We start from the raw sequence: 17,827 nt of genomic DNA on the forward strand, positions 1-17,827 counted from the left end.
GCGGGGGGCGCCGGAGGGCGGGGCGCCCGGGAAGCCTGACCCGGAAGTGTTTCTCCTTTCGGCAGAGGCGAGGGGGACCGCACGTCGGTGGGGCATTCCGGCGGAGGCGGTGCGCTGTCAGTATGCAACGCTTGCTCCTTCCGCCCTTGAAGGCCTTGATGGGGAGCTGCCGTGTCGGGCTCCTGCTCCCTAGGGCGGCGTCCAGAGCACAGGTACCCACTGCTGCTGGCTCCGATCACGGGAAGCCAGGCTGGGATAAAGTTAATTAGCAGCCTGCACATTTCCTTGTGTCCAGACACCTCCCTGAGTGTGGATCCGGAAATAACTGCCCACTGTTGCATATTACGGACCGATTTATTTAGCTTTTTTTTTCCTTTATGTTTCAATTTACTTATCTGTAGAATGGGATAGCTACCTATTACACAAGATGTTTGTGAGGATTAAATTTTTAAATGTACATCAGACCTTTAGCCCATGATAAAAGCTCAATATTTTTTGCACATTAGGTTTTTTGCTAAAAGCCGCCGACTAGTCAGGAACTGTATAACCCCATTCTACAGAGAAGTGAATTGAAACTTAAGTTGCTTGTCTAAGATACCCAGGTAATTAAAAGTAGGAAACGGAACACACACATTCTTAGTCTTACTATTAGAATCAAAAGAGGACATATATTCTCTTATCTGATAATTATTGATAAAAGGTAAAAGTATTTTATGATGTGAAGAAAAGCTGGAGAATTCTAGTAATTATCACTGTGTTATGATCCAGGAAGAAAACCCATAAATGCCCATGTGGCTCCTGCTCCAAAGGAGTCAGTTCATTCAGTTTGTCAGGTCACTTGTTTTTTTTTTTTTTTTTACATTTTTTTCTCCTTTATTAATTTATTCTTGTTACATCTCAATGGTTATCCCATCCCTTGTATCCTCCCATTCTTCCCTCCCTCCCAATTTCCCCTTATTCCCCTCCCCTATGACTGTTCCTGAGGGGGATTACCTCCCCCTCTATATGATCATAGGGTATCAAGTCTCTTCTTGGTAACCTGCTGTCCTTCCTCTGATTGCCACCAGGTCTCCCCGTCCAGGGGACATGGTCAAAGGTGAGGCACCAGAGTATGTGAGAAAGTCATATCCCACTCTCCACTCTACTGTGGAGAGTGTTCTGTCCATTGTCTAGATCTGGGTAGGGGCTTAAGGTTTACCGCCTGTATTGTCCTTGGCTGGTGCCTTAGTTTGAGCGGGACCCCTGGGCCCAAATCTTCCTAGGTCACTTGTTAAAAATGTATTAGGTCTTGCTATGTAAGGGGCTGGTGCAACAAACAAAAGGAGAGAGAGAGCGAGAGCAAGACTGACCAGAACCTGCGGTGCATTGCTGACAGGTTAGTGAGACACTGGTAGACATGGCAGTGCGTCAAGGGTTGTGGTAGAGGACGAACTATGAGAGTGACCAGTTGTAGGACTCTGAAAAGTTTAGGGACTAGCTGTGCAAGCCCAGATCTCCAGTGTAAGTCAGGCATGTGGGGGAGGGGACAGCACATTCAGAGACTGAGAGGAGAAAGAAACCCAGTAGGAAGTGGGTTCGAGTCGCCCAGATGAGAGACAGTGAGTAAGCAGAGCGCTAGCTGTGAAAATGCAGCCTTACAGGATCAGATCGAGGCTGAACGCGGGGAGCGGTTTTTCCCAGTTTCTTCCATTAGACTTTTCCGTCTTGCTCCTTAGTGTGGTTGCAGCTATGGCAGCAGGCGTCCTCTGAGGCCAGGGCAGTACAGCACCATCACCGAAGTGGCTTTGCAGTCTGGAAAAAGCCCAGTGTCCCTTCCTTCGAAGGCAGCTGAACGGGCTGTGGGCCGATGGCTCCTGGTGTGCAGCGGGACAGTAGCTGGAGCCGTTATTCTTGGGGGAGTAACCAGGTGAGTAATTTGCTCTTGGTGAATCGGGTTGTCAGTAGAAAAAGGGGGGACTTTGGGCATCATCTACTTACCTTGCTCAGTTTACAGATGGAGAAACTGACAGCTTGCCCTGTCTTAGAACAGGCTGGTGTTTTCTTAGTTTTTATCATAAGGACAGGTTTCAGTCTTGTCTAGTAGCTGGGCATTGTTTCAGAATATTTTTTTTTTACCTCTCCAATGTTGAGACTTGTCATAACTTCCCCCCTGCAGTTTGTTTACGTAAGCACATATATCACAATTGCCATATGTGTCTCTTACGTTATCTTCATATCTGTACACAGACTTTATGGATTTAGGCTTCCCCTCCCCCATTTCGTCAAAGTTTTGCTGTTACTGAAGGAAGCCAGGTCATTGTCCTTTGGTTGGTAACCAGACTATCTGGTGATGTTTAACATATCCTTTGTCCCCATCTGTCCTGCAAATGAGTAGTTGCTTATTAGATTCAGACTGGGAATGAGGGGGCAAATACTGCATGGGTGATTGGCTCTTTCATTCTGGGATCTCTTGGGGATTTTAACTGTCTGGATTACTATTGCCTGAATCCATTGTTAGAATTGAAAAACAGTAATATTTTTATTAGCTTAACTCTAAAGAGAAAGTTTCATTGCCCCACGATAGTCTTTATAAAAAATGCAGTATACTTGATTCATTCTCTTCCTCTACTATTTTCCAAAATCTGTTCCCAAGATCCTCCAAAGATTACTAATAAAGAATATGGGCTTTAAAGTTTCATTATGAATTCATACATTTAAATACTTTTGATATATCTTAGTCTATTGTGAGGATTGTGTTGATGGTGTGCTTACATTCGCCCATCTTAATTGGTGGGAATCTCTTAAAACTGGTTTCAGCATCTTTGGACAAGCCTCTTTTGATAGCCTCTTTGCTTTCTGATATAAGGTTATCTAGACTTGTCATGTGTGTGTCTTGCCTTGGCCTTTAGTTTAGGAAACCTGCTTCCTTTTAGTGAAAATACTTTAGTTTGTGTGTGCATGTGCATGTGTGTCCATGTGTATGTGGGTGCATGTGCGTCTGCATACATGGAGACGTCAGAGGATGACTTCAGGCATCATCACTAGGTGTCCCTCCTTTTTTTTTTTTTTTTTTGAGACAAGGCCTATCATTGACTGTGAACTTACCAAATAGACCATTGAGTTCCAAGGATCTGTTTGTTTCTACATGCCCAGAACTGAGATTACAAGTGTGTGCTATTGTGCCTGTTTTTTGTCTTTTTAAACATAGGTTGTGAGGCTTGTGTTCAGGAAAGAACTTTATTGGATGAGCTGTTTCTCGAGCCCCTAGTTTCTAATTTTAATGAAGTGTGTGTGTTCTCTACATTCCTGTTTCAAAAGACTGTGTTGTTAGACATAGGCCGTTATGGGAAATTACAGCAAATTTTTATATTATATAAAACCTGTACTTCTGTAAGAAATCTTTGTTTCTGGTGTAGAGATTTGTATTACAAATTGCTGAATGGTTGAATGACTACTTAGTGTGTGCCAGGCCCTAGGTTCAGTCCCTAGCACCAAAATAAGAATGTCGTTTATGCATTTATTACACATTTCTTTATTCTAAGCGTTATTTTTGTCTATAAAGAAATGTTAGTGAAGGATTTAAGTGGGACCCAGTCATGGTGGGATATGCCTGCCACCTTAGTACTTGAGAAGTGTAAAAAGCAAGCCTAGGTTACCTCAGAGACCCTGTTTCTGGGAAGAAGAGAAAAAATAAATAAATCAGGGGCTCGAATAAAATAATTGAAAGAATAAAATAAAAGTATAAAGAAATGAGAGCTGGGCATATAGGGCCTGGCGTGCGCTAGAATTTGGATTCATATCCAGCAACGAAAAAAAAAAAAAAGAAGAGGAAAGGAATTCATACCCACAGGTTAAGTCCAGAGCTACTTGTTGCTGTAAACTATTTATGAATAATCTAGAAACATGCACTCACAGATTTATTTCCTATCCTAAGGCTGACAGAGTCTGGCCTCTCAATGGTAGACTGGCATTTAGTCAAGGAGATGAAGCCACCCACAAGCCAAGAAGAATGGGAAGCAGAATTCCAAAAATACCAACAGTTTCCAGAATTTAAAATGTAAGTGTTAAGGAAAAAAAATCAGGTGAATCTGTGTGACAAAGGTACGTGTGTGTCTGTAACATGCTTGGAGACATGGTTTCCCACTGAACCTGGAGCCAGGCTCACAGCTGGCAAGTCTCGGGGATGGTCTTGTCTCTCCTCCACAGCACTAGAGTTACAGGCACACACGGCCATGCCTAGCTTTTTAGATGGGTGCTGGGAATATGAACTCAAGTCTTCACGCTTGTACAGTGCACACTCTCACACACTGAGCCATCTCCAAAGCCCCTCAAGTAAATATCCTGTCTTAGTTAAGGTTACGGTTGCAGTGATGAAACACCATGAGGAAAGGTGGCTCGGGGAGGAAAGGGTTTATCTTACTCACAGTTCCATGTAACAGTTCATCCTCAAAAGCAGGAAACTCAAGCAGGCCAGGAACCTTGCAGCGGGAGCTAATGCAGAGGCCACAGAGGGTGTTTACTGCTCCAAGGGGGTGGGACCTGGGAGAGTGGAGCCTACAAATAAGGCAGACTGAAGTCTCATGCAACTTTATTCAGAGCATCAGGCAATTTATACTCTGAGGGTTAAGAAGAATCACAGGAGTAAGGTGTTCTGTTGTTATAAAGAAAGAAAATCCCAGTCGTTCAATTTTTACCAATGAAGACTTAGATGCTGGGGTGAAAACCAGCTAGCTCAGAGAGGCAGAGAAAGCATCCAGCTGACCTTCCTACTCCTCCACTGTCCTAGAAGGAAAAAGCCCTTTCTCCTTCTCCAGGCTGTCTTAAATGCCCTTCAACTCCATGATCCTCCTTTCTATTTCCTGTGCGTCTCTATCTGCCCACTGAACTTCCTCTTTATATATGGTTTTTAACCTATGTTCACTTTCTATCAACTGGTTGCTTGCTCTGCCTCCTGACTTAGGGTTAACTTTATTTAATCCTATTTACAGAAAGCTCTTGGATTAAAGGTGTGTGCTAGAGCTAAGCCACACCACAACAAGAAATAGGTTTTTCAAGTTCACAATCTTGGGGTTCACATTGTGATCAAATATCCTAGAACAGTGTTCAATTGCACAAGTAAGCCCAACGTGGAAAAAAACATGTTTTTCCAAGGCATATGAATAACAACAGCTGAAATAAACTCATTCCTGTTACACCTGGGAGGAACATGAAAACACATTTGAAAAACAATTCTGTGTTTTAAAGAAACTAACGTCACAAGACTATTACCTTGTTTTCTTAGAAGCACTCAGAATTCTCACACAACTCCATTCTTGGACTGTGTTCCAACAGAGGGATACTGCTTACTGGCTTGCTCCCCTGGCCTGCTTTCTTATAGAACCTAGGACCGTCAGTCCAGGGATGACCTTACCCACAATGGGCTGGGCCCTACCCCATCAATCACTAATTTAAAAAATGTTTTATAGGCTAGTGGACAACCCAGTCATATGGAGGCATTTTATCAGCTGGGGTTCCCTCCTCTCAGATGACTCTAGCCTGTGTCAAGTAGGCATGCAGTTAGCCAGCATGTATCCTATTCAGCTTTTTGCTTCTTTAAATCCTTTATGGTTAGACCCATTTCTTGACTTTGGTTCACTTAAGTATAGTGAGCTGCCTACTCTAAACGTTTAGCCCAGAGTCATGTTACTAATGAGGAAAAGAGCAGGTCTACTAAGCTGCAATATTGAGAATGTTTCCTAGTTCAATAGGAAAAAAAAATTCAAATGGAGGTGGTATAGTTATTTTTACCAGTATGGCCTAATAATGTTTATTATTAGGCCTATAATTATTATTATGACAGTATTTTCTAACCCGCTAGCAATCAATCAAGACACAGACACCTGTTATATTTTAAGATAGCCTTAGTTAACCTGGGGCAGGGCAGATATTAATCCCTAAACTACTTCCCATAGTGGGGCAGGTACCCCATACCTGCCCCAATCCCATGTCATCTGGTTCTTAATACTTTCTATCAAGCTACCTCCCATCCATAATCCCAAATACTTGCTAATTATTATCATCTGGGCCAAGTCTCCATCCATGCCGGCCACGTGCTTTTCCTCTACCTAACCCATGATGGCACAACCTTCTCTCTTCTCCTCAGGTCTCTCTTCTTCCCGAGATTCTCTTGGTCTCCCCTAGCCCTGGAACTTTAGCCACACCTATCCCATTTGCCCTGCCCAGGTGTGATGGCCTTTTATTGGTCAAACTGGTTAGGCTCTTAGGCAAAGTACAGGTGGGGCAGTAATTAGCATCAAAATACAGCAGACCAACCTCCAACATGGTGGAGTTGAGGAGATGGCTTAGCAGTAAAGTGCTTGCCCCTGCTGGACATGGTGGCACACGCTGTAGTCCCAGCATTCGGGGAGGCAGAGGCAGCTGGATATCTGTGAGTTTGAGGCCTACAAAGGGAGTCCAGGACAGCCAAGGCTACACAGAACCCCCCCCCACCTCTCTCTCTCTCTCTCTCTCTCTCTCCCCGCCCCCCCCCCCCCACACACAAAAGTATAAGGTGGAGACAAGAGAACCAGCCAGAAACTCAAGGGCTAGCCTAGCCTAGAGCATATAATGCAGTGGTAGGAACAAAAGAGACCCTGCCTCAAACACAGAGTGGAAAGAGGGAACAAAAAACTGATTCCCAAAAGTTGTGTCTGACCCACACACAGCTGTGGCATATATGTGTCCATGCCCACAAAATAAGTAAATAAACCCAATAATTTCCTCTTTCTTCATTTTTGGCTCCCATTTCACCTAGCCTGAATCATGACATGACGCTGGCAGAGTTCAAGTTTATCTGGTATATGGAATACTCACACCGAATGTGGGGTCGAGCTGTAGGCCTTGCGTACATCCTGCCTGCTGCCTACTTTTGGAGAAAGGGTTGGCTCAACCGTGCCATGAAAGGACGTGTCCTTGCCCTCTGTGGCTTAGTCTGTTTCCAGGTAAGATTTATTCAAGATTGGGAAACCAGAGCTACTCCAAGAGCTTCCTAGTTGTCATTATTCCAGGAAGACTTTGAAGCACTACAATAGATTAGGTAAGAAAGAGCATTTCCGTGCCGTGGGCTTGGCTCTAAGCTACTTAGGGCAAGCTATCTGACCTCTGTCACATATGATTTCCCTGCTGTAGGTGGAGGTAGTAATAATGCCACTTAGGGAGGGTCGATGTTAAGTGAGATGCTGTCTATAAAGCACTAAAATCAGTAAGCTCATTACCTGGTGCCACTAGACGTAGACTTTCACGTCCCTGCTATGGCTCTCTTCCTGTGTTCTCTTCCATTTTCCCAGCCTGTCTACTGTCTGAGAAAGAGTGATTGATCCCTACTGGAGAACAGCTACAGAGACAAACAGGGGATGCCAAAAGAACAGTTGTGGGATGAAGGTTGGCTACAGCAGTGACTGATGTTCAAGTATACATGGTTTAAAATCATGTAAGCTGGGCTTTTCTTAGGGAAAAGAGCTTTGCAGGATTCTCACAGTTAAAGTTAAGAGCCAGGAGAAGGAATTAGAAAAGACACCTATAAGTATTTGGGCCAAAATGTAAAGGTCCTGATGGAGTTACAACATCAAAGAAACACCAACATAAAGCAATAATTAATTTTGGGGGATTCACTATGCCCCTCTTTGCTCCTAAATAACTATTTGGGTTTTCTACCCCACTTCAGACTGTTTAGTTCTGGAATAAAAGATACGGAGGCCTTCTGGATTTATAAAAGCTTTAAAGCACCATCACTGTGCAGGTATCAACCCTCTAAACTATTTTACTCTTTCCCAGCTCCACACCCCAAGTTACTCACCATAATTGTTCCTGCCTGGGCTGCTTCTGTTCGATCAGGCCCGCCCTCATGGCCACGTGCTCATGGTCCACACTGCCCCCTCCTCTCTGCCTTCTCCTGCCTCCCTCTCCTGCCTTGTGGTCCCCATCTGAGCCAAACCTCAGCTTCACCTACTTCTCTTCTGTCCAGTTACAGGCTTCTAGCTACTTTTATTGACCAGTCAACTTTAAATTGGGGAGCAAGGTTTACACAACAAAGGCCAATGTAAGTGAGAGTGCACTCTTCTGGGTGGCAACCAGATCTTGGGGGACAGTATTTAGCATTTGGATACATAGCACCAGACCAACCCCCATCATCAACATTTGACCAGTAGAAAACTAGGTGGTTCATTTAGCTCAGAAGTGGTAAGGAGATGAGCTAATGAAGAAGAGATTGTGGGCTGGATATATGGCTCAGTGGTTAAGAGCATCAGCAGGTCTTCCAGAGGGCCTGTGTTCAACTCCCAGCAGCCACATGGCAGCTCACAAATGTCTGTAACTCCTGTTCTAAGGGATCTGACACCTCACACAGACATACATGAAGGCAAAACACCAATGTACATAAAATATAAATAAATACATTGAAGTATTCTTTAAAAAGATTGAGACAATAGAATTAGACACTAATAAAAGTTAACTTTTTATTTGCTTTTGTTTTTGAGACAGGGTTTCTCTGTGTAGACTTGGTTGTCCTGGACTCACTTTGAGACCAGGCTAGCCTCTAACTCAAAGAGATCTGCCTGCCTCTGCCTCCCCAAGTGTTGGGATCACAGCTGTGCACCACCACGCCCGGCACATTAACTTTTATATTTCAGTAACTAAGCAAAATTAGATGGAATAAAATATAAGTGTAGGGGCTGGAGAGATGGCTCAGAGGTTAAGGGCACTGACTGTTCCTCTAGAGGTCCTGAGTTCGATTTCCAGAAACCACATGGTGACTCACAACCATCTGTAATGTGATCTGATGCCCTCTTCTGGCAAGTGTACATGCAGGCAGAGCACTGTATACACAATAAATAAATAAATAAAAATATAAGTGTAATATTATTAGACACTAAAAATGAAGGTATAAATTTAAGCTGTCAGAGTTATGGGAGGAAGCAAGTTGGGCTATAGAATTCTCACCGTATGTGCCTTCCATTTCTGGCTTCCATGCAGATGACAGTAATTATGATAGCCAGGCTAATCTTGAAGGGGAAAGAAATATCACCAAATTATTACCTTTAGAAGTAGAAGAAACCCCTTTGACCTGGTTCCTTGGGATTGGGCCAGTGTGTGTAATGGCAGGCTGTGTTTTATCTAGTAAGACTGGAATTGATGTAGTTTGGTGTTTTGCCAGTTAAAGCGAAGAATCATAGAGTAGGACGCATTCTGTGAGCTTCCTAAACAGAGACATGCCTTTTGTTGCGGAGGGGTGGTGTTTTGTGGTTGGTTGGTTGGTTGGTTTGGGTTTATGAGACAGTCTCACATAGGCAACTCTGACCTCCAACTTGCTCATTAGCCAAGTATGACTCAAGTTGCTGCTCCTGCTGCCTCTACTTCCCAAGGGCTGCCTGACAAGTCTGGAGTGAAGCCACCTCGCCTGGTTTAAACATGCACTTTCTTTACAGATCTTTCCCCCTCTCTCCTTCCTTCCTTCCTTCCTTCCTTCCTTCCTTCCTTCTTTTCTTCCTAAAAGCTGAAGTCTTTGACTGTGAGTCTGGGATTTGGAGTTAAACTTTAAATTTCTTCATCTACACAAATTACAGTTTCCCGTTTCATTTTCTTTAGAGAGTAGAAATACATTGTGGCAAAGCAATCTACATGAAAAAATCTTACACATTTGTATGACCTCCTCTCAGACTTTTGTGTTTATCTTATACCCACTATCTTGACAGTAATTATTTTTAAATAGCCTTTATTTAGCCTTTCTACATACAGTCTAATTTTCATAGAATAAACCAGAACCTAATAGGTCAAACCTTCTTTGATTCACCTCTTTCTACTTGAATTCTAGGGTCTGTTGGGTTGGTATATGGTGAAAAGTGGATTAGAAGAGAAACCAGAGTCCTATGATATTCCTCGGGTCAGCCAGTACCGCCTGGCAGCCCACCTGGGATCAGCACTTGTTCTTTACTGTGCCAGCCTGTGGACCTCGCTCTCACTGCTGCTCCCTCAGCACAAGGTAAGGTCACTTTCCACAGCTGCACAGCGCAGGCACGGCAGGGAAGTGGAAAGTCTGGTTCTAAGGCAAAATTAGTCAAAATTCAGATTCCCTTTAGCATCCATTGCTTTCACCTTGGCTGTGGTGAGCGTGGATATGCAGGTAGCACTCTGAGACCCTGGCTTCAGTTCTTTGGGACATATATACCCAGAGTGAAGTTGCTTGATAATACAGAGGCTGAATATCTCGTCAACATTATCTCATGAGGACCGTAAAATCACAATTTTTAAGAAAAAGGCAAGGAGAACCCACAATAAGATGAAACTCAACCACTTTAGCTCTGGTTCCCAGAATGGCAAGACAAGGAAGATCAGAACAGGAGACACATCTGAGCTTCTGCTGTGAACAGCAGCCCAGTTGTGTCATCTCAAGTGGGGACACAGTATTCAGTCTAGCATTGTATTAAGCTGTGCTTTGACTCAAAAGCAAGATACAACTTTTTTTTTTCTTTTGAGGCCTTTGTTTATAATAGCAGTCTTAAGATACCACACTCATTTAGGACATATTTTCTTTTTTTTTTAAGTCTTCCACTTTTTCTAATATTTCCTAATAGTGATTGTGGGTTGGCCAGATGACTCAACAAGCCTGAAAACTGAGTTCAGTCTTCTAGGCGCACATAAAGGTTGATCAGGAGAACAGGTGCTACAAAGTTGTATTTTGAAATCCACACATGTGCTGTGGAATGAGCATGTACACACACACATGCACACACATAACTTAGTGTTTAATTTAAAAAGTGATAAGTAAACATTAAATCACGAGACGACCTGCATAAGCTGTTCATGGAGAAGATTTTGTTGTAACATCATATTTTCAGTCGAATCATCTAATAGGTATTTAGGGTTAGGGGCTTGAGTCCCAGGAAGAAAAGGATATGTTCACAGGACAGCCAAATACTAAAACATTTTTATTGTAAATACTTTTCATCTGAAAAATTCTTTTTCCTCTGACTTCAAGCCAAATTTATAAAACAAATTGCCCACATCTACAACTATTTCCTGACAAATTGTTCTTTGTTTTTAACCTCTATGACTCCTTCATAAATACTCACATGTTCCCACACACTCACACATACTCAAACACTAGCATTGAACTGTGGCAGGCTACTGATAACATTTATCAATGTGATTTGCTTTTTTATTTGTTTATGTTCTACTTAGTTATAGAGAGAACTTGAGATGATGGCTAGGTAAGTGACACAGTGTCATACCTTCCATCCCAGGTAGCTCCTGGGGGCTATTTAAATTGTAATTAATTAAAATATCTGGGAAGGCTGGGCATGGTAGTTCACTCCTTTAATCCCAGCACTTGTAAGGCAGAGGCAGGAGCATCTCTGAGTTCAAAGCCAGCCTAGTCTACAAAGAGAATCCAGGACAGCTGAGGTTATAGAGTAACCCTGTCTCAAGAAACCAAAAACGAAAGAGAGAATGGGGCGGGGTTGGGGGGGAGAAATAGCAAGGAAGATGCATAGTAAATGTCCAACAACGAAATAGAAGTGTGTTGGAACATACTCCTGAGAGTGCTTATCCTGTGTTGGAACAGTATCTGCCTGAAGTACTTATTCCTGGTAGCAGATAGAGACAGTCTGACCTTAAATTGTCTGGCTTGGATTTGGAGAGCCTGCTGCCGCCACAGTTCCTACCAAACAGCTTACCTGATTATCCTTTTCAGTTGCCCGAAACCCGACAGCTCCTGTGGTTGAGACGCTTTGCTGGTGGAACAGCAGGCCTGGTGTTCCTTACGGCTCTCTCAGGTAGGGCTCATCCCAATGTACACGCTGCATTTCTGTTCTAGTCGGAGCAGCATTTCTTGCCTAAACAAGCTCTGTTCTTCATGCTGTCTCTTCATCTTTTCCTGTCACCTTTGGCTCCTTCACCCCCACCATTTACCCTCTGTTTTCCGCTCCTTCTGTCCATTCCGCTGAACAGAACTATTGAGCATCTCCTTAAACCCATACTACCCAAGTTCAGATTGATTTCTAGCGTCACCTGAGAACTGCAAGCTGTGTACAAAACAGAGACCATGAAAGTCATGTACGTGAAGTGCTTAGGACAGTGCCTGGCCTGCAGCAAAAGCTGTGGTAGTTAACATGACGTGAGCATTGTTACACGTCTGACAGGTGGCCTGTCCTCAGTGATGGCCCAAGATGACAAGGTCATTGGAGCTGAGACTAACATGGACCTTAAATAAAAACTCCTTAGAGTTTTAAATTTTTTTATGTATACGCACACGTGTGTCTATGTGAGTGTGTGCCATGTATGTGCAGGTATACACAGAGGCCAGAAGAGGGCACTGGACATGTACTTGATGGAGTTGGGAGCCACCCAATGTGGGTGCGGGGAAGCGAACTCAGGTCCTCTGGAAGAGCAACTACCACTGAGCCATTGTCCTAGCTCTGGGTTTCTCTTTCTTAAATCCTATGTTCACCTCACCTTTCTCACTTTGGAAGGCACTATCTAATATGGGAATCAGAAGCCCCATGTGGTTAACTTAGATTAAGGTTAAATAACATTTAACTTTGATTCAGTTACGCAAGCCGCATGCATGCTCAGCAGGTACACGGGGTTCGTAGCTAATATACTGCAGGAAACACATAGAACACTATATCACAGAAAGTTCTGATGCACAGTGCTGCTCAGTGATGACAGCAGCACTCATTCACTCCAGGAGCCTGCCCCCACCCCCCGACTCTCCGCTCTCCACTTCTTCTCTGTGTAATGTGCATTGTGATCTTGTGAGTCAGGCTCACAGAAATGACTCAGATCTCTCGGACTCCTTGTTGGTGATAATGGATCTGTCAACCATTCATGCCCACCTGCCTTCCTTTTGTGCTCACCCAGGGTTCAGTTTGCAAGTTTGTGATTTTTTTTTTCTTTTTGTATTTTCTTTGCTCCTTCAACAAATCTTTATTGCATCCTTGGGAAGAAAGACAGATAATGCTCAAAAACACGTCCAGTAACAGTGCCGTGAAGAAAGTAAAGCAGGACGAAGGGAAAGGAATGGAGCAGAAGAACGCCCACTCACGTCACATGGAAGGGGGGCGCTCTTCTAGTGAGGCGGTGTGTGAGCGGAGACTGAGGAGTGAGGGAGCGAGTCCTGAAGATCCAAGATAGGCCAGCGGCAGATAGAGACAGGAAGGACACAGAGTCAAAAAGAAGGACCAGAGTATCTGACCTCTCAGACACACACTGGAGTCGTGCGGTGTGAGCAGATAGGGATTCGGGGTGCTGCTGAGCCCTGTGGAGATTGTGTGTGCGTTCTCCACCTGAGCCGCTCCCGTGGCCTGTTTGTCTAATAATCCTCCAGGCTTTTGTCTGCTCTGGGGTGGAGACTTTTCTGTACTCAGAGCTAATACTTGCTCTTCACTTAGTAAGTCCTCTGTATCTTGGCGTGCAGGAGCTTTTGTGGCTGGGCTGGATGCTGGGCTGGTTTACAACTCCTTCCCCAAAATGGGAGACTCTTGGATCCCGGAGGACCTCCTTACCTTCTCTCCTGTGCTGAAGAACGTGTTTGAGAATCCTACCATGGTGCAGTTTGATCACCGGCTGCTGGTAAGGGCACTGTTTTGTGCTGCTGGCCAGAGGGAGCCCACAGGCGTCAGGAGTGGGAGTGAGACACTGATGGCTGCCGTCCGCAGGGCAGGAGTAACTAACTGTAGGACCAGTTGTCTGATCTGACGTTTTTATCATCATTACACCCAAATTCTAGCTGCAAATCAGATGGGCAGGTGATACTAACCCACCTCAATCTTGAACGTGTCTAAGTGTCATTTCAGCGGGGATGGTTAACTAGAGAACAGACTACAGAGCAATAGCTAGGGAGGAGCCCGGGGGTGCTTCGTTAATACTTCTCAGTTCATGTCAGCCGATAGGTACTGATGGTGTGGAAGCCGCACAAAGGCCGGCTGGCATCCTGAGTGTGGTGAACTGTACCCGGGAGACCCCAGGAAGCAGTAGTGCAGTTGAAGAAGGCAGGGTAGGGCCACAGGGCCCAAGTGGGAGACCTGAATGACTGGTGGATCCGAGAAAAGCTTTAAAAACAAGAAGCTAAGATTAGCCGTTAGGATACATTTAAAGAGAGATCAAAGGAGACCCCCGAGAATCTCTTGCAGCATTCCTAAAACATGACCGACCAGCAGAAATGGAACCTCTAGAGTGAGTGTCATCAGATGCGGTGTGGCCGCTGTGGACTGGTTGACAGGGCAATGTAGAGAGGACTCATATCCATGGGCTGGGGCTGACCCTCCAAGCTAGCCTCAGTCCCCAACCTGCACAGTATTTTAGCTTAAGTGTGATTGGATCTGCCCCCATAGTCCTTCTGAAACGTGTAGGGAAACATGAGAGAAGACATTCTCTCTGGCATGGATGGAGAAGAGAAACCCTGTTGCCAAGCCCAGACCCTTATTCTGGTATAAATGAAACCAAGCGTGTCATTCTTCTTACCTGCTGGAAGAACCACCATCCCCACCACTCACACCCCACAGAAATTAAATCTGTTGTGTGCTAAGGTCAGCCCTGCTTTAAGAGTCAGGAATTAGGGCTGGAGAGATGGCTCAGTGGTTGAGAGCAGCTTGTTGTTCTTGCAGAGGACCCCAGTTCTGTTCCCAGCACATACTTGGGGGCTCACGCCAACTCCAGTTCTACAGGCTTGAATGCCCTATTCTGCGCTCCTCAGGCACTACGCGCACATGGCACATACAGACAGGCAAAACACCCATGCACGTAACACGCACATGGCACATACAGACAGGCAAAACACCCATGCACGTAACACGCACATGGCACATACAGACAGGCAAAACACCCATGCACGTAACACACACATGGCACATACAGCCAGGCAAAACACCCATGCACGTAAGTTAAAACTGAATCTTTGAAAAACTGTAAAATTAGATATAAAATTACAGCTAAGGATACAAGGTGTAATTTAAAAAGTAAACACACTCAGATGGTGCCCTGGGTGACAGTGCCACCTCTATTCGAGCAGAAGAGGACAGTGGCAATGCTAATGGGGAACAACTGGGGTAGAATTGCGTTGTGACTAGTAAAGTTCTTCCTGGTTGCTGGGTGGTCCCTGAGATGTGTGGGCGTCAGTGTGGCTGAAATCACAGCACACGATGATCATCTTTCTCATAGGGAATCACGTCTGTCACTGCCATTACAATGCTCTACTTCCTGTCCCGGAGAATCCCCCTTCCTCGAAGGACCAAGATGGCAGCAGTGACTCTGCTAGCTTTGGCATATGCACAGGTACAAAGCCCTTCTTGATCTGATGGCATCCCCTAAAGTTAATAATGTGATAAAGGGTGTCAATACACTGTTGGCACAAGTGGAATGACAAGGCTTATAAACAAAACAGCTTTTTAATATTCGAGAAGAGGAACTTAAAATAATGAATACCATTTTGTGTTCTTCATTTTTTAATTATTCGTTTATTTTTATGGGTATTTTGCCTACATGTCTGTCTGAGCACCTCATGCATGCATGGAAGCCAGGAGAGAGTATAGGATCCCCTGGGACTAAGCTACAGACAGTTCTGAGCTGCCATGTGGATGCTGGGAATTGAACTGAGGTCCTCTGGCGGAGCAGCCAGCGCTCTTAACCACTGAGCCATCGCTCCATCTCCCGCTTGTCACTCTTCAGTGAGCTGAGGTTTGCATGTGGGGGGCAACGGACAAAGAGATAATGTTAGGAAAATGGACACATCGGATATCCTTGGTGAGACCACGAGTCCATAATACCTTTCTTCAGAGGACAATTAGACAATATAATATATATTACATATAAACCATATAATAAATAATGTTTTGGTCCGGAAAACTGACAGTTGTCTCTGCCTTAGAAAAAAACTAATGCACTGAGAGCTTTTGTGAGGAAACTCAGAATTGTGATATTAAAAATTGAAAACAAGCTAAAATAACCACAGTATGTTTCTCCTGTGGAACACTGCACAGCAGTTTAAGAAAAAGCAAGTGACAGACAGTATGTTTTTAACAGCATAAAACCATATGTATCTCTATATCCCAGCACTCAGTGGCAGAGGCAGGTGAGTTTAAGACTAGCCTGGTCTACATAGTGAGTTCTAGGCCAGTCAGGGCTACACAGTGAAACCCTGCCTCAAACAATAACCATATATGTGAAAGTAAGGCATATAGAAACCAGTAATCATAACTACCAGTGGGGAATAGGAACCAGGCAGAAGCTGGGTGTGGTAGCTCATGCCTATAATCCTAGCGCTTGGGAGACTGAGGGACGAGGATTGCTTGCACCACAGTTGATTGCACAGTGGATTTCATTATTTTACCTTTGCTTGCTTAGGACATGAAATACATGCGTTTGTAACATAATGATGAAACGGTGTAGAGGCGTCCACACAGTCAGGCACTTTCAGGATTACTACTTTTCTTCTTTCTTTTGCAACAGGTGACCTTGGGCATCAGCACTCTGCTTCTGTACGTTCCAACTCCTCTGGCGGCCACACACCAGTCAGGTTCCTTGGCTCTGCTCAGTGGTTCCCTTTGGCTCATGAATGAACTCCGAAGAGTCCCAAAGTAACTCTCAGAGGACTAGTCCCTAGGATCGAGACTGCCTTGGGAATTCTCAGCAAGCACAAGAGCTTAGCCTTTTCTATGAGGGTGGCCTTGACATGCCACATGGCTTCCAAATTGGTCAAGCCTCTAAAACTGTTTAGAGATGGACACTGGATCAAGGATGTCACCAAAAATGCTTATAACAGAGGGGTCCCTTTAAAATTTGTTGCAAAACAAATGTCTGTCGTCATCATCTGCTTCCTAATACGCAGTCTGGCTTTTCTTAGCCTTAGGAAGACCTTGGGTTCCTGTGTCCTTGTGCTGCAGAGTCCCGTCCACAAGTCAGGCTAGTGACGACAGCGGCAGACTGAAGAACAGGCAGCCCAGTAGAGTTACTCGACCAGTTGACAAGTAACTGAATGTTGGTTTGTTACCAAGGTCTAGGGTTGTCATAACCTCTGATTTTTAAGAGCAGCTAACTAGCTAGATTGTGAAGTGAACATTCTTCTTTATGTCTATGTGTGTGTTAATATATGCCATGTGTGAAATATCCCAGGCCCTGCTGGGCTTATGTTATTGCACTGAGAGGGTCCCTCAACCTCAGAACTTAAGACTCATCCTAGACCCTAAGTCACGAGTCCTCGGAACAGGAGTGGGCTGATTTTTAAGTTCCTTGGGGACTCCAGGGCATGTAAGTTTAGACACCACTGACCTAGGTCCTTACGAAGTTCTGCTAGCTTGTTCCTGCTCCTACCAAATTTCTACTCCACCATCCCTGCCTCCGACAGACCTTTACACAGCAGCTACTTCTCATCCCCAAACCCACAGCCTGCAGTTAGAGGCAGGCAGCCGAGGAGCAGGAGGAGCCAGCCCAAATCACATTGTACAGCCACAAGCAAGTCTCAGATGCTTTGCTGTATTTTTTCTATTACTACAGTTAAGCATGTACAGAAACGATGTAATGTTTAGCTATTTAATGGCATCATGCTTTGTGTGGTCCTAGTGAACAGAGATTTTAACTATTTTTGTATCTGTTTAATTGACTGTCACTACATATATACCAAATATGAGGAAAGCAGGAATTGGTGGAAAATTTACTTATGTCCTGAATGTCTATTTCAGAAAAAGCCATTGCACACTTAAAGAATTAAATAAATTTCCTTTAATGTTTTCAACAGTCTGTCAGCGGTTTTGTCAATTGTTTTAAGGCAATTAAAACATTTATTTTCAGTCAGCTAACCCAAGATTTAATTTTTTTCTTT

The 17,827-nt window shown here is 44.3% G+C and overlaps 1 protein-coding gene across 1 annotated transcript; it reads left to right on the plus strand.

The window, feature by feature from the left end:
• The first annotated feature begins 38 nt into the window (after nt 1-38).
• On the plus strand, nt 39-17,745 carry COX15 (cytochrome c oxidase assembly homolog COX15). The gene is made up of 9 exons (XM_084754741.1): nt 39-212; nt 1,716-1,906; nt 3,914-4,036; nt 6,773-6,959; nt 9,827-9,994; nt 11,705-11,786; nt 13,430-13,584; nt 15,172-15,285; nt 16,459-17,745. Exons 1-9 carry the CDS (start codon nt 123-125, stop codon nt 16,588-16,590), a joined length of 1,242 nt encoding a protein of 413 aa, XP_084610867.1. The 5' UTR covers nt 39-122; the 3' UTR covers nt 16,591-17,745.
• Nucleotides 17,746-17,827: the final 82 nt, after the last annotated feature.

Source organism: Acomys minous (assembly GCF_964271855.1).
Source record: "Acomys minous genome assembly, chromosome: 2".
In the NCBI taxonomy this organism is placed as follows: domain Eukaryota; kingdom Metazoa; phylum Chordata; class Mammalia; order Rodentia; family Muridae; genus Acomys; species Acomys minous.

Excerpts from the sequence above, each read along its gene's own strand:
- COX15 (XM_084754741.1), top strand. The coding sequence starts at position 123 with ATGCAACGCTTGCTCCTTCCGCCCTTGAAGGCCTTGATGGGGAGCTGC. Across the intron at positions 11,787-13,429 it reads GTTCCTTACGGCTCTCTCAG|GAGCTTTTGTGGCTGGGCTG; the intron begins GTAGGGCTCATC and ends CTTGGCGTGCAG. Across the intron at positions 13,585-15,171 it reads AGTTTGATCACCGGCTGCTG|GGAATCACGTCTGTCACTGC; the intron begins GTAAGGGCACTG and ends TCTTTCTCATAG.